Raw genomic sequence first — 15536 nt, 5'->3', positions numbered from 1 at the left:
TCACCCCTAAATCATTAGTCTCTACGAATGTCCTTTAGACCCACCGGTCCCCGAGCCTTGTGCCCAGCCAACCCATCACTGCAGATACATCAAGCATTTTGGTAAGTCCCTTAATAATTGGTCTGAAGTGAGACTGGGATATCTCTTCACTTCCTAGTTTTACACAAAGACAAAAACACTTCCATGATCAAGGGTGGGTGACTGTTCCAGACCGAGCGAGTGAGAGGACCTGTCTTTGATTACTGCTCTTTTGACATCCAAAAGGCAGGATTTGGGAATTCTTAGACAAGTCCTTGATTATGAATTGCTGTATTTTATTGATAGTAAGGCATCATGCTGGACTCTGGCTAATATTAGAGCTAATCTGAATGCCCATGATAATGGGGTAGGTAAAGCAAATGTTTGGAAGTGAGGAAAACCACAATTCCACAGACAGCTAGGAGTTTGCAGTCTCAAGACCCTGAAAGTGTTCCAGGGTTCTACGCTCTATGAAAGCAACCTCATAGACTTAATATAAGCTAGAAGAATAGAAAGCTACTTCTATGTATAGAAAGAACAAAATTAACACTACATATTCTAGGTAACGTAAATGCTGGCAGAAAGAAACATGTAAAGGAAACAATCGTTTTATATTTTGTTAATGGGATTTCAGAAGATAACAACATGCAGAATCCAGGTCTCTGGCAGCAATTGTGGAGCATTTAAACAGTCTGGAACAAAACTTATGCAAATGACCACATGAAAGACAAGACTCTTTTTCTTGCCCTGGTTTAAAAAACCTTGTCACTATTATTGTCTCTATCTTCATATTCTTCTTCCTCTGCTTGCATATTTCTTTAAAAAAATCCCCCTTTCTTTTAAAATATTTTTCAAAGTTCTTGAGATTATAATATTGTTTCCCATCCCTTTCCTCCCTCTAAATCCTCCTGTGTACACCTCCCTTGCTCTCTTTAATTGCTTTTGTTGTTAGTGGTGGTGGTGGTGGTGGTGTGTGTGTGTGTGTGTGTGTGTGTGTGTGTGTGTGTGTGTGTGTATTAGTATTCTTAAACACACAGATACAACCTGCTTAGAATGTACAAAGTTACTTGTATAGATATATTTTCATGGTCGACCAATGTTAGGATAACACACGGATGTGATATGTTCTTCCCCGGAGAAGTCTATTTTACCAGGTTTCATTGTACCTTGGTTGCCTGTAGTTACTTTTGTAGGACTGAGGCCCCATGAGCCTTCTGTCATCCATGTTATCATGCCTATTGCTCTTCTCCTTGTTCAGCTCATGCTTACGCAGTCATGTTGATGAGACGCTTGTGTATAGCTTCTGCCGTATCTTAGAGACATGGTCTCACAACAAGCCCCCTGTTCCTCTGGCCCTTAAAGTCTTTCTACTACCTCTCCTACAATGCTACTTGAGCTTTAGGTGCCAGAGTTGTGTGGTAGCCCTGTCAGTGGGAACTGGGCTCACAGTTCTGCATTTTGATCAGTTGTAATTCTCTCTAATGGTCTCTATCTGTTGCAAAGACAAGTTTTCTTGATGAGGGGTGAGGATTCCACTTATCTGGCTAGACTCTGGAGAAAGATGTGACTATTTTTCCTTAGCCCTTTGTATTCTGAAAAGTTATAATGTATAATGTCATCACACAAATGGCTGTGATTTTGGTCGCAGAGGGAAAAACTTTAGGGTCAGGGAGTGATTGCATCTAAATGATCTTGTCCATGTAAATGTTGATATAATAGACAATTAAAAAAGTTCAATTATTCAAGATGTGGAAACTTTCAAGCAACTATACATTCTTAGTATTCCTGTCCTTCCCCTCCCTTAGTACAACAAATACGGTTTTATGGTGTTTGTGTCTGTGTGCACTCCAATGTTAAGAAACATTTTCACATAAACACAGACGATCAAGAAATGCTCTCGGGTTGGGGATTTAGCTCAGTGGTAGAGCACTTGCCTAGGAAGCGCAAGGCCCTGGGTTCGGTCCCCAGCTCTGAAAAAAAAATGCTCTCTCCTCTTAAGTTTTATGCTAACTAGACACACCTAGCATCATTTGAGAGGAGGGACTCTTGAGCACTGGGAAAACATCTCTATAACATTGGCCTATACACGGCAAGTCTGCCAACACATTCATGATTGAAATGGGTGGGAGATCACAATGGGTAGTTGGACTGGTTGTCCTGAGCTGTAGAAGAAAGCAGGCTGAGCATGCTATGAGGCACAATTCAGTAAGAAATGTTTCTCCATGGCTTCTACTTTAGTTCCTGCCAACAGATTCTGGCCTCGAGTTCCTGCCCTGACTTCATTCAGTGATAACTATTATTACCTGGTTGAAGTAAACCCTTTCCTTCCCAAGCAGTTTCTGGTCACAGTGTTTTGTCACTGAGTTAGAAACCTCAACTAAAAAAGAAATTGGTACCAGGCTCATGAGATTGCTGAGAGAGGCATGACCATGTTTTGGGGAGTCTTGGGAAGGGTTTTGGAATTTGGGGCTAGAAAAATCACTAAGTGTTCAGACCATAATGACCTATTGTGAGTATTGGTTGGTTATGCTGGGAGCCGTGTAGACAATGGAGGGAGGTCCAGCTTGTGAAGTTTCAGAAGGAAATTTGAGAGCCCCTCAAGGACTCTTTGAAGAATGTTTCAACATTTTGAGTGAGGTATCTGAGGTTCTGGTCATCTCAGGCTGGAAAATTGTCTGTGATTAAGAAGAGACCAGCATCACTAAGGCAAAAATTCTTCTGGGAAGTGTTTCCTTGAATCAACAAGCAGAAGCTGTAGTTCAGAACAAACCTAGGCTCTGCTTTTGCTGGCAGCCAAGCTTGGTAACATGTAAAAGTTTTCCCATGTGGCTCTAGTTGTGAAGAAATGAAGGGATCAAAAAGGCACTGTGAGGGGACCAGGTGAAGATGTAGCCTTAGTTAGAGCAGAGACTCTAGCACGTTGGAGACACCATTACCGTGAGATGACCTCCAAGGGCAGCAGCAGGTGAGGATGAGAGCCAGAATGAGCCTACAAGACAAGTTGCATGTGCTACGGATGACAGAACCAGAGAAATGAAGCTGTCAATATCCTTTGGAACCCAGAACAACATAGTCCCAGGAGTTTGACACTGAACTTTATACCATTAGACTTGGATTTTGCCTTGATCTAATTCTAACTGTGCCCCGATCTTCTTTTTTGAAATAAAAATGGAACTTATTTTTTAATTTTCCAGGAGCCTACAATCAAAACACCTTTGGGAATTTAGAGATATTTCGAATATTTTAGAGTGGCTTTGAACTTTAAAAGAGGCTGAACTTTTAAAGAGTCTGAGTTTTTAAAGACTGTGGAACTTTTAAAAGTTAAAATGTTTTAAATTGTCTTATTCATATGAACATGATATCTTGGCGATAACAAGGAAGAGAATGTTATAGTATGATGGTTATGTGTTTGGATGTCAAGTTGAGAAGGGGGCAACTGTCCTGGTTAATTTTATGGTATTTTGACTCAAACTAGAGTCATCTGGGAAGTGGGAACTTAGTTGAGAAAATGCCCCTTTAAGATTGGCCATTTGCTTGATTGATCATTGAAGTAGGAGGGCTCAGTCCACTGTGGGTCATGCAAGCATTGTGTAGGTGATCTGAGTTGTATAAGAAAACAGGTTGAGGAAGCCATGAGGAGCAAGCCAGTAGGCGATGTTGCTCTATGGTCTGTCTTCAGTTCTTGCTTTTAAGAGTTCCTGCCTTGATATCTTGCCAGGACTTCTCTCAATGATAAACTGTGACCTGAGCATTGTTAGATAAAATTAATCATCCCCCCCCCCAGTTGCTTTTGGTTACGGTGTTTTGCAATAGCAATAGAAACCCTAACTATTACAGAAATTTCATTTTAGCTTTATTCCTGTTTTTCTTTTCTTCTGTCCAGATTTCTGACCATTTTGCTTAGGTTTCCTCTAGTGCAATAGAAATGAGTGTGAGCTTTATTGTGCCGGTTAGCTTTTGTCTACTTGACGCAAATGAATCACCTTGGATGAGAGAACTTTCGGTGAGGAATTGCTTCCACCAGACTGTGCTCTGGGCATATCTATGGGGAATTTTTCTAAATTAATTATTGATCGGAAAGAGACCACCCTACCGTGGGCAGTACTTCCTCCACCCCAGAGGTGGTCTTCGGTTGTATAAAAAGAAAAGAAAGAAAAGTGAGCAAGCTGTGGCGAGGGAGCAAGTAAATGGCGTTCTTCCATGTTCTCTGTTTCAATTCCTGCCTCCCAGTGACTGCCTTGAGTTCACATCCTGATTTCGCTCAATGATGAACTGTAAGCTGAAGTAAACCTCCTCCCTCCATTTTTTTTTCTGTCATGGCTTTTAATCTCAACAACAGAAACCCAACTAGGATAGATATTTTCTACTAATATTAATTGCTAGTGAATTTTCTACATATTAAACAAGAATGATTACAAATTAGTTTGCCATATCACCTCTGTGGCTAAGAATAGTTGAAATTAATGAGAACAATCTATAAGATTGGTTGCCTGATACATGATAGAACACTTCTTTTAGTGACAGATGTTTACTCGCGTACATTATAAATATTTGGAAAATATTCCAATAAAGGCAAACCTTCCTTCATCATTCTTTTCTTTCAATACATACCATAAAATAATATACACCAGAGAGTTCATAAATACTCTCTAGGTCATTACCTGAAATTGGAAAGATGGGTGTTGGTGGTGTAGATATTACTCGAGGGGATGTATTGTCTTCTAAATAAAAGTGAGCCGTCTGGAAGCATTTTCTGGGAAGAAAGGAGAAAGAGCACATAAGACGATGACATCTAAGCTTCTTGAAAATTTCAGCGGAAGTATCTAGATTGCAACAAACATGGATCCATGGCCAGGGGAGTAACTATTGCATCTATGTCTGTTTTCATAAAGCAGAAATAAGGAAGCGTTTCATGTCATGGAGTTTGTCTCACTTTTTCCAGCACCAGATGCAGAGGAGTGAGCAGATACCAGACAAGCAGAGGTAGCATTTGAAGAGGTGCTTGGTACCAAATACTACTTTGCAGATGCAGGAACCATCGGTGCCTCAGGCGCTCTTCCTTATTGACATATACCAAAGCATTTTGCCAACTTGGCAGGACATGAGTTGGAAGTAAAGATAGTGCCCATGGAATGTTCCTAAAACAACTGTATCCTCCGGAACATATTCAGATGGGCAGAAAAGCTATGTCTGGATAGAAGTGCAATTCCACAGTGGCATCGCTTTGAGAAAAGAAGGCGGCTTTTACTGTTCAGTAATGCGGCAGTGGTGGAACTTAAGAGGATAATGAGCACACAAGCAAAAGTAGAAGTGATTTTTACTTCTGACAGATGCTAGTTCTGTTGACGAGCATGTGGAGAATGAATATATTTAGAATCCATGTCAGTTGTGACCTACAATGTCACCTGCATCTATTTTCATTCAGATAATAAGAGTAACATCTGGTGAGAGCACACTACACAGTGCCGAGCGGAGCAAAGACACAACTGCTGCTATACAATAAAGCAAGCCATCCCGTAATTTGAGAAATTTAGGTAATTAAAGCGGCTAATGACTCTTTTTGACATGCGTTATTTTATTTAAGTTAGTCACGAATGGTTGAGTTTCAACAGAAGTATCTACGGGAAAATGTTAATCTTATTTTCCATTTTAAAGCTTCAAGCTACACGTTATTAATCCTAACGAGCTTTAACATGACATTTGTTCTTATTCAGTGACCTCCTAAATCTCAGTATTTTTCCAGTAAATCAGTTCCCTGGATACAATTCTTGAACGGCCTCCCGCCATTGTTAGAATCATATTGTTATCTCGGCAAGGGCTGGAAGGTCCTGGCTTTCACCAATTTTTGTCACTTCACTGCCAGTAACCCCTTCATCCAGCAGGTTTCCGTTCTCTCTCTCTCTCTCTCTCTCTCTCTCTCTCTCTCTCTCTCTCTCTCCTCAGAGAAGCCATATTTGAATCACTTTAGAAACTTGGGTACTCCCTCTTCCTTTGCACACATGCCTCTTTCCTATTATTTTTGCATCCTCCCGATTCCCCTGAGGGTCCTGGATATCTCTGTCACTATTATTCTCCCCTTTGTTTGCTCTGTGGCACATGTTTCTATTAAAAATAAATAAAAATTCTCCTCTACTTAGAACGGGACTATATCTGGATAAAGTCATTGTTAAGTTGAAGAACATCACGAGTTGAAAATGCATCAAGTACACACCCACGCCCCCGTGCAGCATAACTTAGCAACGGTCCAAGCTAGAGTGTTGCTTATGTGCTTCTGTGCTAATGTGGCTGACTGGAAATTCTGAGTCATTATCACTGCCCAGCAACGCAAGAGAAGAGTAAACTTCATGTGACAAGTCCAGCGGGATAAATCAAATTCCTAATTTAAGGTACACTTTCTACTGAATGTGAACTCCCTTGTCAGTGTGCTAAAGACAAAAATGGTTGAATCATCTGAAGCTAGGAAGCTTATGCATTCGGTTTTATCGTCTTGTTCTGTTTTTACACGTATTTGGTATCCTCACCAAAATATAAGCCAATAATCCAAAATAGGTAATTACTACAAAGTTATTCATTAGGGCCATCATGTTGTAGCTACCCCAAGATAACCTTTTAAATGAATGTCATGTAAAAATGTGTATTTATAACGTCTTTTGAAACGTTAATGCCAAGAGAAAAGAAAAACATAAAGTGACAGTGTTCACAGCAAGGCGCTTGGCTCTGAGAGTAGACGCCCATGAAAACAAACACACCTGAGAGAACAGAAGAGCATTTTCCAGAGGAAGTAGCATAAGAAAAAGTGCATAAGGAAGCTGGTGTCAAAGGCACCAGGTGACTACTTCATCTTGGAAAGCAGAGTCTGTACAGTTAAATGAGGAATGGGAAACTTGGCCCGGGATAAAGAAAGTATTAATGACAGCCCACATGAGTGACTCTTAATCCAAACTGGAGCAGTCGGGCAAGCCTGATGTGTATGTAACTATGGCTAGCATGTTCTGACCCTGACATGGAGAGGAAGGACTCGGAATGTGTCACGTCTGGGGCTTCCTGCAGCTCACAGTGGGCACACGGATCGTTTAGCACCATCCCTGGTATTTAGTTCAGGTTCAGTTTGGGATTTTCAGTAACAAGAGGCTCGATGCCACAAACCCTATTTAGGTGCTAAACATTTCTTTCTTCTACTAACTTAAAGCCCATTCTCCCATGAGTATTACTAAATGATACAAAAAGAGTAGGTCTTCCTGCTGTAATGCTGTGCCTACCTTTCCGTTAGTAGCCATCTGCTTGCTAGATTTAGTTCAAATTGGTTCTAGTTCAAATTTTTATATAGTTTTCCGATTATGTGATCCATAATGCTTTAATACTTAAACCTATTTATGTGTGGTCCTTTCTTTTTCTCACTTTCTAATTTGACATTTATAGTCTAATAATCTGCCTAAAAAGCTGGCACTTGAGATTGCCTTGTTCTTGTGCCTGCTTTGAACATGATTCTCCTTGGGACCCAAATGCCTTACTCATCAATAGGCCACCTACACATTGTCTTCAAGCTTCAGTACAACTTGGCGGTATCTACTCTGTGAAATAGCTCTCATCTCCTAAGCAGATTCATCAACCTCAGTTCTTCCATCCACTTTACCGGATACAAATTTTCAGTTTTAGATATAAAAAGTAGTCCATAAAAGACTACTTTGAAAAAAAGAGCTATTGAGTCCAAAAATGGCCTTGAGTTCCTGGGCATTATAGCATTTTAATTACTTTAAATAACTATTCTTTAAGAATAATTTTTTGTAAATAATTGTTCTTTGCTATATCTTTATTAAAAGATAGGGCTGTGTCCCTTGATTTCACACAAACCCAACTCTTAATATAGTGACAAGACTATAATGGTACTCGGTGTTTGTTGAATTAGATGGATTTGTAGTAGTGACTAAATCCTATCAAATGTCATTCGGATGCGTGCTAGAGTCTGTTGTCTGCGACTCAATTAAGATAACTTGAAATTTCAAAATGTTTGAAGGATACAGAAGGAATATATAGCTTTTAAAAAGCTGTATGGAGAGACAAAACAAAACAATGAAAAACTGGATGGATAGATGGTTAAGTGGATGAACAGAGGATGTGCCAGTTCCTGAGAGGATGTGCGGAAGGAAGCATTTAATAGAATATAAAAATGTAAATAAAAACGTTGACCTTGCAATTTGCCATGTTTCTAATATGTGTTATAGGAATTGGGCTAATAACAATTCTGCTAACTCCAAATACATAATGAAATCTTCACTTATTTTTGAAGTCAAGTGGCCTGATTATAATACTTGGCGTTAATTTCCTCAAAACTCTTATAAATCATACCAAAAAAAAAATCTTGAATGAGAAAAGAATTAAAATCGCGTAGTTGTTTAGGTACATTTCACACTGCAGTCTTAGGTGGACAGTGACGTTCTACTTGAACGTGGTATGGTAGGGAAAGCCTATATTCAGGCTTGTTAGTATCTCTAAGGTCCCACAAAAATGAATTTAGGGTCAAGAGATAATTTTTATTTCCTTGCCTCATTTTTTCCCATGGAAAACAACTGTGCCTATGGAATGTCCTGATCCTACATAACTTTTGATGATGTATCTTTCTCCCACACATAAATGTTAGTGTTTTTCATGGTCTAACTCCTTTAAAATGCTCTATTTTTGTAGTTTTCCTTTATTTAAAAAGGGCTATTTACAAATCTTCCCCATGGAAGTAGTTTTACATCTTATAAACTTATGGTGTGGCTCATGTAAATTATACCTTAAAACATCTGGAAAACAATTTCAAGGCATATTACTTAATGTACGACAAGCCCAAGTCTCTATATTCCATCTGTTCCAAACAAGCAGTGAGTGTCTTCACGTTTATGTGCTAAGTGTTGATAACTGTGTCTCCTGCTAATTATCACTCCACCATGCTGAAAAAAGTGATGACTGTTTTAAACTTGTAGACACAGGTTCCATCAATCAATGGTAATCTGATTATTTAATTTACACCTTTCTTTCACAGTATTTAGAATTAAAAGCTGGAAATGTGTAATTATGTCCCTTTTCAGAGTCCTTATACAAATACAAAATAACATTCAGAAGCGTTCACTGACAGACCACCAAAAGAAAGTCTCACGGCACACTTAAAAATGACTCCACAGCCATCACCAATGGAAACAGAGGAGGCACATTCATAGGTCAGAAGTGACATAATCAAAGCCTTCTAATAACTAGAGGTGAGACTGGGAAGGGACTCAGGTTTTACCATCTATAATTCGTTATTCTTCTGATAAACCACTTTCTCCCAGTGTCTGTACAAAGCACAGGTAGACACTTAGGTGAATTTAGACAAAGGATACAACTCACTAACTCCACTTTAAAAATTATATTAGAGACACATTGAAATATTTTTCAGGAATTTTATGACTTTCCCTCCCACATTTAAGTCTATGATCTTGTAAATTTTCTTCACTTATTATTTTGCGTACGTATGCAGGGAGCAGGCACGTTGGAGGTCAGAGGACATGTAATGGGAGTCAGTTTTCTTTTGTGGATCCCAGGGATTGAAATCAGTGTCTGCTGAGACATGTCGCTGGGATCTCTGATCTTTTTTGAGTTCCTGGGTGTGTGTGTGTGTGTGTGTGTGTGTGTGTGTGTGTGTGTGTGTGTGTGTGTTTATGAATTATGAAAAAAGGGCCAACTGAAGCATCTCCTATTCACTCGTTCCATTTGGTGAAATGACATTGTCAGTTCATGAGAAAGATTTGGAATTCTTGTCTAAAATTTGGTCACAAATGTAAGAAATCCTTTCTGGGGTCTTCATCCAACTGCATTACACTGTCTGTTCCTTCTTAGTCCCACAACTAGACTCTTGATCCTTCTAGGTCGGGAAGAAACTCTCAAGTCAGGGAGTGTGAGCCAATCATCTCTGGAAAATTCTTAGGAGAAAATTTACATGGTAGGTCTTTATGACTTCAGGTTACGATCTGCCTTCCTAGACATAATTCCGAGTCATAAGCAGCAACAGAAATGGATGAGGGGGGGCTTCATCAAAATAAAAACGTTAATGCCTTAAAAGGTATTTTTAAAGATATATCTGCTAAAACGATGTCTATGCACAGAACAGAAAAAAAATGTAAATCGGATAGTGGTAGGCGTGGTATCCTGTATGTAACCCGAGAACACCAGAAGGCAGAGACTTGGAAATCCTCAAAGCAAGCTGGCTGCACAGCTGAACTGGGAGACATGGGTTCCACAAAACCTGGGTTCAACTTTGACTCCGTATTTGAGGGAGGAAGATTGAGGAAGACACCAACCGTGAACCTCAGATGTTGCCACATAGGCATACATTCACATCAGCATGGATATCCGCACACATATATGAATGCACAGGCATGTAAATCTACATGCACAAGTGCCTGCATAACACATACACATACACTTGCAAAATAAAATAAAAATAAAATAGCTTGGTTGAAAAATAAGTTGAAAATGATTTGGACACACAGTTGTCTAAAGATATGAAATTGTTGAATAAGCAAAAGAAAAGACCACCTAGCACTATTAGTCACCAAGGACATTCTTTTTTGTTTAATTGGACAGTCTATGTATTTACATTTCAAATGTTATCCCCTTCCCCTGTTCCCCCCTCCAATTCCCCCCTTCCCTGCTTCTATGAGGATGCTCCCCCTCCCACACTCACTCCTACCTCACTGCTCTGGCATTCCCCTACACTGGGGACCTACACAGGACCACGGGCTTCTCCTCCCATTGGTGCCCAACAAGACCATCCTCTGCCACACATGCAGCTGGAGCTATGGGTCCCAACATGTGTGCTCTTTGGTTGGTGGTTTAGTCCCTGGATATTGTTTTTCTTCCTATGGGGTTGCAAACCCCTTCGGTTCCTTCAGTCCTTTCTCTAACTCCTCCATAGGAGTCCCTGTGCTTAGTCTGATGGTTAGCTGCAAGCATCCTCATCTGTATCAGTAGGGCTTTGGCAGAGCCTCTCAGGACATCCACATCAAGCACCTGTCAGCAAGTACTTACCAAGGAAATTCTTAAAAGCACTAAAATGTATGGCACTGCCCACTTTAAACAGATGGCTCTTTTGGTCTAGTGGTTTTTTGTTTTTCTTTTTGGTTTTTTAAGTTTAGACACACTAGCTTGGAAAAGCTCACAAGGACTGTGTGTACAACATTTGTTTTTGGTTTTTGTGCCTTAGATTTTCCTTTTTTTTAGTAAACAAAATAATGTCTTTATTTCTTCAACTTAAAATCTGAGAAGAATCTTCTCCTTAAAAGAAGGGGCCCTAAGACTCTATAGTGAAGCACATAGCAGAAGCCTGCCTGCTCCTGCCTGCTCCTGCCTGCTCCTGCCTGCTCCTGCCTGCCTGCTCCTGCCTGCTCCTGCCTGCTCCTGCCTGCTCCTGCTCCTGCCTGCTCCTGCCTGCTCCTGCCTGCTCCTGCCTGCTCCTGCCTGCCTGCTCCTGCCTGCTCCTGCCTGCTCCTGCCTGCTCCTGCCTGCTTGCTCCTGCCTGCTCCTGCCTGCTCCTGCCTGCCTGCTCTTGCTTTGCTGCAGTGAGGTTGCTTTCCTGTGCTTCTTTTAATACTGTCCTTCACCTGTACAGTGCTTTCCTCTGTGTGAGCATATTCTCCCTCCCCATCGGCTGTGGCTTTCACAAATAAAAAAAAAAAATGCTCCCACTTGGTTGACGAAATTATGTTATTAATACATGTATCTAGATTGGAATTTGAATAATTCAGCCAAACCTTGAACAAGAGAATGTTGTGGTTTGGCACAGTTTCCCACACCCAAAGTGTTTTACAATCAACTTAAAAGTTAGGTTTTCTAGAGAGTTGCTTTCATGCAGACATGACCAAGACAGATATCTCACAACATGGAGTAGGTTTTGAAGGGGGTTGGCAAAGGGCAGACTCTTTTTTTTTTATTCCACCACATTTAATAGACAAAATACATACACAAAAGCCCCAATGTGTTCATCTTTTAACTGCACCCTGTACCCAAAGTTCATGAAATAATGTTTTGTGAGGAAAAGAGAAATATCTGACTGATAAGGCTAAAACTGTTTTGACAATTTTATATGTTTTTCCTGACAATAGATATGGGATGATCCACACTAACAAGTTAAAAACACTCAGATTTTAGTTTCCCAGGAACCATCAAACCATATTAAGCCCAATGAATTTAAATTTGAGCAAGATAACATAGATCAATTGGTAGACATTATCAAACTTACTCTAATTCGTTTACGTAAAAATCAACTACCATTTTATTAGAGTTCAACGTTAGCACTATTTAATATGAAACATGATTTGTTATAGCTTCCATCTTTTGTTGAATTTGTCTAAAACAAATTATTATTTATCCAAATAGTTCTTTTTGTAGGGAAAATCAGATTAGACAAAAAGGAGCAAACTGCATAAACTGACTATAAAGATATGCTCAAAATTTTGGGCAACAAGTCTAGTGAGAGGGATTGAAAGCTCAAACAAATGCTGGTTGAATAGCATTTATGGCTCTGTGACATGCTCAGAGTCTGTTAGCCATGGCATCGCTATACAAAGTGACAGTAGTCACTAGAGCACAGACAGAAGGAAGAAGCTTTGCATCTTGTTGACTAAACGGGTTTCTAACAAAAAGCCCGATCTGTTGGTATATCCTGAAGTCTACTCTGTTGCGTAAAGGGAGTCAGATGTGAGACACAGTTGGTCTTAGAACTGTTCTGTTGTAGCTCCATACACCAAGCTACCTGCTGTCAACAACATCGAGCTGTGTACAGTCAACCTTGAGCTACATAAAATGACAAGCGTGCGTCATCACTGACTTGGGCATACTCGGTTCACTTTATTCAGCTTCCTGGATGTGCCCGTGTCCCCTGCCCGGAATGCCCTCAACTTCATCTCTAATTCCAAAAGCACATGCAGGGCCAGTCCAACATTTTGTTTTCCATTTAACTCTGCAAGTCTCCATTGCCTAAGGTCTCCCATTCTCTGATCACTCCACGTTAGATTTCAGCTGCTAGCCATGTATGTTTGTGTAATATTTAAAAAGTTTTTTCCACAGAAAAGTATTGTTTCTCAGTAAGCATGAGTTCCTTAAAAGCAATGATACTTATTCAAAATTTACTATTTTTATATTTCCCAACAGTAGTTGACACAGTCATTAACCAGGTACATGGGAAACAGTTAATAATTATACTGAGGGGAAAAAAAAAACATTTGTGGGTGACAATTAAAGAGCAATTTGAAATTATAGAATGATGCTACTTAGCCGAAAGAAGTTAATTTAGATCTCCTGAACACAACTCTCCCCCAGAACAGCATAAATTACTAAGCAGGGCAATTTCTTGGCTTATAGATGGGAATTCCCATACCACCATCGAGTTTTTGTTTTTCCAAGAACCAGTTTTTTGACTTGTGTCCTTGGTAATTTCATGAATTAGTTGTCTGTTCTGCTTGGGACAAGGGAAGGAGCTTTTAAAAGAGGCAACTGCCCTGGTTCTTTAAACATCTTGAAGGATTAGTGAAAATCACGAAGGCATATTTCATCTTCAAAGCCAATTAAAAAGATCTTTTTAAATAAATGCCTTTGTATCTTACCACAGTCATTTCCCATGACTCTGTGTTTTAGTTGCTTTTGTGTATAGGCTACTATTTTTCATTACTATTTGCAGCTGGCGGTTGTCTTATATAATTTTATTTAAATATCTTTTCATATAAAATTGGTTTCATAAAGAATAACTTTTGTATTTGTAAGAATTGATAGAAAATCTTCTCACTTATGGTAAATGCTATGATGATATTAGGTTGTTAATTTGATTAAAGTGAAAATACAGTTGTCAAGACATCCTAATAAACATGAACTAAAAATCAAAGTTCCTCCATTTAAAAAAAAAATCAAAGTTTCCTTCCTTTAAGTACAGAAACATCAACCTTTAGGTTCATATGTTTACCTTATTCGGAGATGAATACATCAATGACAGATTTAATGTAAAAAGAATTTTGAGAATTTGGAGCTCTTTCAGATTAAATATAGGCAGAAGTCTGAGCTTTAATAATACAAATTTCCAAAAACACTCAACTTACCTCCAGTAGATGAGAATACCAACAAGAACCACTAGACAGATAAAAGTCAGGGCAGACACGATCACAAGGGGTATAACCGCCTTCTTCTCAGACTCCAACCCCTCAGCTAGACCAATACGAGACTCATGGCTACTATTACTGGCCTCTGTAGTCGGAGAAAATTGAGAGAGTTGAGTTTTAAGATGAAGGAAAAATCATGGCATTTTCCAAACTGATTAAGAGCAACCTGCATTGTTGCTACTTACCTTTAAAATTATGACTCTATGGGGCAAAGGCTGTCTATATATCAGTTTAAGTAAAATAAAGTTTAACAATGAAGGCAAGATATTAGAGATATTAAGAAAAATAAACTGAAATCGTTAGATGTGGGGGTGTTGTAACAGGATCTGGAAACAATGCTGATTGGATAAAATTGCTTGAAGAGAAACTGAAGAGTCAGCATTAGAAAATAACTGTTAAAAGTAAAGGTTAGGAAAACAGTGTTATTTACTAAGTTATCGGGTATAACCTTGATGTTCTAACATTAATTTAATGTGTTTATTTTAACCTTGTAATTTAGTAAACAATTAAAAAAATTGATAGTGCCTCTTCAATCAAGCAGACTTTCAATTTTAAACATGGGTTGATTTTATGTATTTTCAAAATTATTTTTTTAGTTTTCATTGTGAATTTCATGCACACATATTACGTGTTTTGATCGGATCTGTTTTCAGATTCTTTTCTGCATGAACGTCATTCCACGTGAACTTAAAAAAATTAAATGCCCTAGTAAATTGCTTTCAAACACACGTGTGGACTAAAAAAAAAAAAAAAAAAACAAAAAACTGCAGACAACTTGAATTAATCTAAATGGTGGGGAACCACTAATTTTATGTCCAATTGAGTACTGATTGCACAAGAACAAATTACTGTAACTATGTTACCTTTCCAGGTTGTCAAAAAACAACTTGAGAACTGTGAACGCTTTCCTCTGCTTTGAAGGGTGTTTGGTGGAAAGTGAAAACAATTGTTCACTAGAGCTCTTCCAAGTCTAGGTGACCCTGGTTGCTTTCTGTACAGGTGCTTAGAGAGCCAAATTGAAGGTCCCATCAAAGTCTTCATATTTCCAGCACTTGATACAATTCATATTTTACACCAAATGCTTTACTGACAGGAAACACGAAACTTTAATTTCAATATATGATACCATTTAAAATTTGGGAGAATTCCTATAAACGCACACATATACATTACAACATAGCTAACTGTGGTTTAACACAACAGCTTCCCTCTGTAACTAGAGTTGAGGACATAGGGTTAAGAACTGAATTCATTCATTTAGAATGGACACCAAAGAAATGTAATGGTAGCTGTGTTTCCCCGGAACTGACATTCATAGATGTATTTGCTAAAAATATGGAGTTCAAGGAT

The 15536-nt window shown here is 39.0% G+C and overlaps 1 protein-coding gene across 4 annotated transcripts in view; it reads right to left on the bottom strand.

Annotated features, from left to right (window-relative positions):
- Ptprz1 (protein tyrosine phosphatase, receptor type Z1) overlaps window positions 1–15536 on the bottom strand; it is a 197900-nt gene that overhangs the window by 32838 nt on the left and 149526 nt on the right. For all 4 annotated transcript variants that reach the window (XM_006236137.5, XM_006236138.5, XM_006236139.5 and 1 more), the window contains exons 13-14: window positions 14127–14271; window positions 4680–4771 (exon numbers count right to left, since the gene is read on the bottom strand). In XM_006236137.5, the coding sequence (XP_006236199.1) occupies window positions 4680–4771; window positions 14127–14271 (237 nt within the window). The remainder of the gene's footprint in view (window positions 1–4679; window positions 4772–14126; window positions 14272–15536) is intronic.

This window comes from Rattus norvegicus, chromosome 4 (genome assembly GCF_036323735.1).
Source record: "Rattus norvegicus strain BN/NHsdMcwi chromosome 4, GRCr8, whole genome shotgun sequence".
Lineage (NCBI taxonomy): Eukaryota > Metazoa > Chordata > Mammalia > Rodentia > Muridae > Rattus > Rattus norvegicus.
This window is presented reverse-complemented; position numbering and strand designations above follow the sequence as displayed.